This window comes from Copidosoma floridanum, unplaced genomic scaffold (assembly GCF_036245765.1).
Source record: "Copidosoma floridanum isolate Cflo_tuat_1 unplaced genomic scaffold, Cflo_Japanese_pri ptg000030l, whole genome shotgun sequence".
Classification (NCBI taxonomy): domain Eukaryota; kingdom Metazoa; phylum Arthropoda; class Insecta; order Hymenoptera; family Encyrtidae; genus Copidosoma; species Copidosoma floridanum.
Genome location: NW_028321907.1, coordinates 21,954,227 through 21,962,728, shown reverse-complemented (window position 1 = coordinate 21,962,728; position 8,502 = coordinate 21,954,227). Strand labels below are relative to the sequence as shown.

At 34.2% G+C, this 8,502-nt stretch overlaps 2 protein-coding genes across 3 annotated transcripts in view; one reads left to right on the top strand and one right to left on the bottom strand.

Annotated features, from left to right (window-relative positions):
- The first annotated feature begins 9 nt into the window (after positions 1-9).
- Positions 10-705, top strand: LOC149373556 (uncharacterized). Its single transcript, XM_089596894.1, has one exon. It carries the CDS (start codon positions 10-12, stop codon positions 703-705), a length of 696 nt encoding a protein of 231 aa, XP_089453020.1.
- A 4,946-nt stretch (positions 706-5,651) lies between these two features.
- The window catches only part of LOC106641026 (xylosyl- and glucuronyltransferase LARGE2s), a 157,680-nt gene continuing 154,829 nt past the window's right edge, over positions 5,652-8,502 (bottom strand). For both annotated transcript variants that reach the window (XM_089596326.1, XM_089596328.1), the window contains 2 exons: positions 5,961-6,053; positions 5,652-5,869 (listed from right to left, as the gene is read on the bottom strand). In XM_089596326.1, coding sequence (XP_089452452.1) covers positions 5,740-5,869; positions 5,961-6,053 — 223 coding nt within the window. In that variant the 3' untranslated portion in view covers positions 5,652-5,739. The remainder of the gene's footprint in view (positions 5,870-5,960; positions 6,054-8,502) is intronic.

The following is an 8,502-nucleotide window of genomic DNA, read 5'->3' as shown; positions in this document are numbered from 1 at the left end:
TTTGTATGCATGACTGTGAGAGCTGTACTTATCGAGGTAGTGTCGGATCTTTCTTCTGAGGCATTTCTTGCAGCATTTCATTGGTTTACTGCTCGTAGAGGTGTTTGTATTAGGGTTTTCTCTGATAATGGTACCACGTTTCGAGGTGCTTCACGAGAAATTGAGAGCCGTTTCAACGGAGCGTTCAAGGAAATGAATAATGTTGTGGCTCGACTGGCGGAACAAGGGATTGGTTGGGAATTCATTCCACCCAGGGCACCTCATTTTGGCGGTCTGTGGGAGGCAGCTGTTCGATTTTTCAAATATCATTTGCGTAGGGTAGTGGGGGAAAATTCGCTTACTTTTAAAGAATTTTCGACTTTGGCAGCACAGATTGAGGCCTGTCTGAACTCTCAGCCTTTGTGCCCTTTAAACTCGCAGGGTGAGGATAGTGTGGCATTAATCCCGGGTCATTTTTTGATTGGATCCGCACCTCTGTCCGTTCTTGAGTCCTGCTCTGATCCAGGTGAACGATTAACTTTGTATCGGCGTTGGAACCTGCTTACTCAGATGCGCAATTCTTTTTGGATTCGCTGGCGCAAGGAAGTCCTGAATCAATTTCAACTGAGAAGTAAATGGCTTAAGAAAAAGGAGAATTTGCAAGTAGGTGACGTAGTGATTTTGCGTGATGAGCAATCTCCTGCTGGTCGATGGCCATTGGGTTGAGTGATTGAGTGTTTCCTTGGCTCTGATGGGTTGGTGAGAGTGGTAAGAGTCAAGACGGTGGCTTCAGAATTAAAGAGACCAGTCATTAAATTGATAAAGTTGCCGGTTGATCAGGAATTAGGGGTCGCGATTGCTTAAATAAATGGGAGTAAGTTGCTAGAGCAAGGCGGGCGGTAGTCAGTTGTGTTGGTTAACTCTCCAGGCAATGCGTAGAAAAAGAAATGTATTTGCTAGGAAATCCTGCGTCAATTTTAATTAATTATTGCGAATTATAAAGCGAAAATTTTAATTGTATAAAATTTATTGTAAGATGTTTTAAAAACATACTTTTTAGTATTTATTTTTTGTAGTGATAAATTTAATTATCTTTTTTTATTTTTATTATTTGGTTAAGATGTGGAGTGTGAGTTCAAAGGATCGTTAGAGAGATTTGTTCAAATTTCAAGAATTTTAAAATCAAGTTGAGCATTGTTATAAAGAATTTGGCTGAATTTTTATTTTGTTTTAGAATTAGTAGAAAACCAATTTGATTGTTGCTTGGCCACAACATGGCGGGCGGTATGTTCGGATGTATGAGAAAGAGAGAGAGAGAGATGTAAGAGTAGAGAGTAAAATTGTAATTTAAGTAGTAGGTATGCTCTCTCTGTGTGAGTCTGTGTGTTGTTAGGTATTAACTAGACAAGGATAGCTCGCTTTTCCTTATGCGTGGGGGAAAATTTCTTGAGGTAGTCGATGGTGCGAAGCGTATTCGAGTTCAGTTTTTCTGTTCTGTTCGGCCGGAGCAAGCGATTGGGAAGCCACGGAGTCGACTCTTCTTCAAACTTGGAGATTCGAGAGAGCGACAAAACTACAACTTATCAATTGCCGTGGACTTCATCAGCAACGAGCAGTCTTTTGGAGGCACCGACAAATACATCGTTTTTTCTTCGTCAAATCAAGGCCTTCATCTAACCTCAACATCTGCGAGCGAGATTAGTAACACAGCGCAGGTATTTTGTAAATTTACTAAGAAGAGATAAAAGGTGTGTGTTTTGCGAGCAGCCAGGCAACTATATTATTCGAGGCCCTTCGAAAGGTAAAACAAATAAAGTCAATTTCGTTCCATGAGTAGAAAATTGTTCTTGGAGTTTATTTTGTTTTCCTTTCCATTTACTATCAACCATGGCAAAATTTGTGGCAGTTGCTCCGCGTATGATAGCCAATAATTCGAATGACTTAAAGCGTCAACAATAACAATATTAACTTGTTAATAATTTCTTATTTTTCAATTTTTTTTCTGAAAGTTCAACTCTTTAGCTACAAAAGTGCCACTGGTGAAAATTTTGTAGCTCTTGAGGATTCGGAGCTATACATTGTTTAAAATGAGTCTCCAACCACTATTATGAAATTTGTTATAACTTATAAAATTGAAAATAGGCGATAAAAAAAAATTCCTCCGACAAGTGTCTGTTATTTTTTAATATAGAAACTGGAAAAAATTTTCAGCCGAATCAAGAGGTGAAGGTCAAAATCCGTTCGATTTGTAAAAGAATTACCCATATGCGAATTTACGTATTTTTTCATAAATTCTTACAATTTAGAATGTAAACCGAATGTTCAGCCTAATTGGAAAGGTGACGATTAATTTTTAATAAAATCCGTTAGGTTTGTAAAAGAATGACCCATTTACGAGCACTGCGTGCGTCACGCGTGCGGAGGATTCTTGAAGCTCGCAGCATATTCGCATCAACAGCAATATAAAATCATGGCTAAAATCATTGTTTTCTCTCTGACACATTTGTTGACATGCGTCTATTGTTCGTCTAGGCTCTTTCTCTCTTTAAAGCTTTCTCTCAGTTTCGTCTCGCTCGTCTTCGGTATTTTTCATGACCCGAAGACCAATCGGCAATTCGAGATGCATAACAATTCTGCTAATTGATGCATTATTAGAAAGGAAGGGTCAACGGAGAAGGTGAAATTATACTCTTTCGAAGAATTTGGCGTGTCTTCTACAGTTTAATATTGCCTCCGTACACAGTGGTTTCCAGTTGTTACTAACTGCGATCAGAAGTACTTGGTTTTTTCGGAACTTTTCTCGTTTCATTAGTTTTTATTGAATTTCACATTATTGCGTACCGAATTCATAAACTCACGCATTGGTTTTATTTGCGTTTACGTTTTCAAAATCGAGGTGAAGATCAGCGTGATGCAAGCAACGCAAGGCAAAAATCCGCATTAGCGGAACCATGTGACAGTTATTACGGGCGTGAGAGGTGCAGACGCACATATATCCCTACACTCCTACACACACTACGTACAAGAAATGTTTTTTCAGATTTTTTTTTCATCATCGTACTATTCTTCTCATATTTCAAATTCTTTTTCAGAGGCTTTTCTTTTCGGAGTTTCCTCCTTTGAGTCACGAATTATATCTTCGTTTGCTAGATCATAAGTACTGTGTTCTTTTTAGAACCTGCATTTTCCCTGTCCTCCATCAATTAAATTTGGTAAAGTAGTTTTTGTCAATTTAATATTCCATTGTTTCATTTAATTACTTAATTTTTTTGTAGCCAAAATTTAAATTTTGTCAATTCAATTAATTAGCTTCAAATTTATAGCACCTTCCCCCCTTCTAAACTATTAAAAAACTAGTTGACTTCTTCGTGATCACGCTTTTACGTAGGACGCAGTCAATAGGGCTGCAGAGGATAGTCTCTGCTACAATTTAAATAGTTATAAAATATATTTAACGTAAATAAAATACATATAATTAATCTGTTTAGTTCATGCAGAAAAATACTAGACGAGGGGGAGCAAACAGAAGTAAGTGGGAGAATAACAAATCAATGCTGAATACGACTTGAATAAACTTATTTCAAAAATAGTAGCTAATCTTTTCATATTTTTTACACGAAATCATCGTTACAGCGAAAAACGAGATAGAATAGAGAAAATTTTTGTACGTATACGCAAAAAATAATGTAGAGAATATTACGTGACAGTAAATAAGGGAAAGATTATGGGAATGAGAAAAAGAGTGGAATGAAAGCAAAAAAGGGGTAATGAAGAAGCAAATTATGTACAGAAAAAAATGACAATAACCAAACAGATATGTTATAGAAGGAGCGAAGAGGAGTATTGAATAATCCGAGAAATTGCAGAGAAGTAAGGAAAAGAAAGGAATGCGTGTGAAAGGAACTTGAAAACCACACATCATACAACCTATAACGAATGACGTGTAGATGGCTGTATAAAAATGTGAGGGAGAAAAACAAGTATAGTGAGGGGTTGATGAGGGGCCAAAACGTAGCATGAAAGAAGGAGGGGATGTACAGTTACATAGATAGTAATGAGAAGAGCAAAGAAGCTAAATAAGAGTGTAACAGCAGAATGACAAACACACACAATACGTCTTTATGCATGAGTAGGTTATCAGTTAATCACATAGAAGATAATGTGACAGAGAGCATAGAGAAGTTAAATTATAGTAGGGATTTGAAAGGGTCGGGAGAGGTAAACGTTAGAGAGCGGTAGAAATCTAAAACAAATTGGTGAGTGTAAAAAAACGTGGTAGAGCAGGACAAAGCACGGATGGTGAAGGTAAGTAAGTAGTCTCATAGAAAACATGAAGGAGAAACCTATTAACTGCACTTGATACAACCTTATGTATAGGCAGATTTCCACAGATAAATGTAGGGTGAATATAGGTAAAAAAAAAAAATATATAAGGAATAATGTAGAGAGACCATGGGGAAAGAAATTTTATACATTCCTACAAGGACAGAAAATTTAGTTTTCAACAGTGCGTGATATCTACCCTAAGCGAAGTCATAACTGCGTTACCTATCAACCGTAACCTGCATACATGTAATTATTAACAAGTATTTTAATGTGAGATGGAGAAGTAAGGATAAGTGGGTGTTTATACTTCTATATTTAAAAAAAAATTCTTTTACTCGTTCAGAAGCCTTTGCCAAAGCACGAAAGTTTGTGTATTTTATGTATGTCTGTATGTTAAGTACAGAAAGAATTTTTGGTTTTGAGATACTATGATTTGTGAATTCAAAGAGTAAAATATGTACAAGAAACTTAGGCTCTTTGGTTGCTCTAAATTATTGTTAATAAAAAAGGTAATTTAGAAATATTAATTCTTCTATTTTAAAGACTTCGGTCGATATTTCACCGTTTGAAAACGGCTTTTTTAGAAGCAGTTATAGTGGGTATCTCAACACAACAGATAATTACAAGACTATGACAACCTGCACGTTTTTCTTTTTCATTCTCTGATCTTGTTGAATTATGACTGTGGATGAATGACAATAATTTTAGGAGCATTAATTATACCTTTACCACATTGTTTGGTGCTTTGTTTTTTTACAACTAACTCATGCACTCTTGTATGTCTGATGATATCTCTGTTGAGCAAACACACAGAAAAATAAATCATCGAATTGTATACTTACGCTTTATATACCATATGTCCTAATAGGTACAAAAGAAGAGACGGTCAATGTGAATAATTGAGGTCTACTTGCCTCTGTTGCTTCATGATGCCGTGTTATACTTCAAGATTTTGTTCAAAATCGTTAAGTAATAAATCTCTAATAAAAATTGTAATATTTATGATCAACTCTAATTTTCTATCAGTTACACGTTAATTATTCATGTTATTGATACTTAGACAGTTCCTGTCTATCTCCATGATAAAATATTATTTTAGTAAAAAAACACTATTTCTGTAGTTAGTGCGTAATAGTAAATTATGCATAATAAACGAAATAAAAAGAAATTTATGGGTTAAGGTACAACATATATTAAAATATTTTTCAAAAAAGGATTACAAATAGATACAAAATAAAATTATAAGAGTTTAAATATTATCTAAAACAAAAAAGATTACATAATATATTGTGACTAATCATTTTAATAAAAAAAATCGCTGAATGATAAAAGAGACAACAATCAAATTCTGTTACATCAAATTGAAATTTATTGTAGTCTTGTATGATCAAGGCACAACCAACGCATCAGAAACGAATTATTTTGCTACACAGTTCACAGGTTTGATATGTTTTGAGCGTTCTTGATATCTTTGTTAAACATTTTTTTAAGATTCATTAAAGCTGTGTTTCCAAGGTGTCTAAGAATATTATCTATAAACATGTCTTTTATTGATTTTAGGCATCTAAAAAAATTGATAAAAATAATAAGTGTTAACAGTTTTGTGTAGTAATGAGATTATAGTTCTATTTAACTAAATAAAAATTATAGTATACCGTCTGTATGAAGCGTCTGTTCTGAATTTTCCAATGTCTCGACTAGGGGCGTGTGGTCGATGAATAATAAATGTATCTGGTAAAACAATATACCTGTAAAATAAAAAATAAAAACTTACTTTTAAAAAATGAGATAAAAAAACATTAAGTTTATCGTAAATCAATACCACTGCACAACTGATCATTCATTAATCAAAATTATTACAATTTAGATCTTATTTATTTCTCTTTCTAACTGTCTAAGTAGCAGGTTGGCAGAAAAGGAAGCCATCCTCGCTTCGTGTAAGATTATAGATGCTTATGCCTCTCAGTCTCCCTATCACTCTCACAGTTAGAAAGATAAAAAGATACGTTATTTTCACTTGCTTTTTCTTGTTTTGACATGAGTTGATCTGTTGGGTTGCGCAGTCCATTCCTATACATATAAAATAACAATAATCTCATGTGATTGCAGCAAAATCAAGAAATTTTTAAACACACGGCAGCAATATTTTCGAAAAGTTAAGAACAAACAACTTGGAAAATAGTGCAAGTCTCTCATTAGGGTATATTTCAATATTTTAAAAATTAAAATTCAAAGATATAAAAATTACTAAATGGATAATGATGCTGGTAGTAAAATTTGGATAAAATGCATATCCAATGCTAACTATCAGTGCTACATGTATTACAAGGAGGAATGGCTCTGAAATATTGACAGTTGACTTCATTTTGGTCCTTAAACTACAAATATTTATTTCAGCACTGTAGAGCGACTATTCGTTATTTCGATAGCCAATCACAAAGCAGTTCACTTTCACTTTCTATTCTTACTACTTTGTGATTGGCTATTGAAATAATGAACAGCCGTTGTACTGGAGGTGTCACTGTCATCGAAATCATCGTAGCTAAAATAAACATTCATAATTTTACTTAAAAATTGAGGTACACTGTCAATATTCCAGACCCTCTCCTTTTTACAAAAAGTACGGACGTAGGTCTACAAAAGTGATATTTTAAAGAACTTTTTCTATACTCATGTGATGTCAGTAGCTCGAATCCAATTTCAAAATGCTAAATTGACTGACGCATCCACTCTGCTTTTGCCCTGTTCTTTCTCTCTAATACACTTACCCATCTGCAGAAGTAGCATCAAAGAGGGAAAGGCATTTGGCGTTTCTTTATCACCTTCAAGAAGAAACGACTCTTAAGGAGTCTTACCAGCATGCCATGTACCTAATATTGTCTATTGCTCTCGATAACCTTTTTACGTGAGAAACCAGACAACACCCCACCTCGTGAAGAAATTTCAAAAGTATGACAAACACCGGATATTGTTTTTAGTCAAATAAAAAGGAAGCCACACCACCTCTCTTACCTTTTCTTTTCCTTCTTTAATAATTACAACAATAGTATGTTGAAGACATGAATATTAATATTCATATTAATAAGTAATTGTATACAGATATCTTTTTCATAAACTGTAACAATTGGTAAGAGGAAACATGATTATTATAATATTTTATTTTTTTCACTTTAATTTTGAAATAAAAACTTTTCTATTGTCACTTCTAATATTGTTTACGAAATTCACATATAGTTAAACATTAGACTGATTAGTATGATATGTATTACTAGAATTTTTTTCACACAAAGTCCGTATAATCATTAGTATTAGCACTATATAAATAATGATGTTGTCACTGCTATCTTCATTAATACTATTACAACTTTTATTATTTCTAGGATTATTATTATTATAACTTTCGTTTTTACTAATAATATTGTTATGATAACTACTGCTATTAATTATATCATTATCAGTGTTAGCTTTACTATCATGACTGTTGTTATGAATTGGGTCCGCTCTTTTATTCCTACAATTTAGTCCTAAGAGAGATTTGTTGGAAGAACAGGTGGGAGGAAGAATAATAAATTATCTCCCCTCTCTTTAGTATCATAGGCTGGAAAGAAAATTTTCTAAAACTCGCAAGCTATCATATGCTTAAACCTGAGTAGTGACCCCAAATTTTGCGAAGGCATGACATAGAAAACACGCTTTTTAGAACGAAGTTCTTTATGTCGCGTTGCTCGGAGGGCTGGAATTTTAAAACCGATGGATTTTTTTTTTTGAAACAAAAGTGCTTTACTCTTCCTCTTAAGTTTCCCCCTTACCCCGTCCCTCTCACCTACTGTTCTCTATACACTTCCCCTCTCCACGCTATATTTGTATATCTGCCAACCGTGCCGTGTTACTCTTCTGCACATCTTTACTCACTATTCCCCCTCACACTCCCAAGCAATTAATTTTTAAACAAATTTCAAAACAAATTTCAATTTCAACAAATTTCCTGTGGGTCTGGCGACCCCCTTGTTACCTGAAAAATTGTGTCTATACTCATCTCATATTTAAAGGACTTCGTTTTTACCGTGGGTCCCATGACCCATTAATACCCCCTGGTTTGTTGTTTTAATTTCCTTTATAATTTTTTCATTTGTTTTTTTTTTTTTTTTTATTTATTTAATGATCGCTTTTCCGGGTTAGTACTTGGGACCTCCTTCC

Excerpts from the sequence above, each read along its gene's own strand:
- LOC149373556 (XM_089596894.1), top strand. The coding sequence starts at position 10 with ATGACTGTGAGAGCTGTACTTATCGAGGTAGTGTCGGATCTTTCTTCT.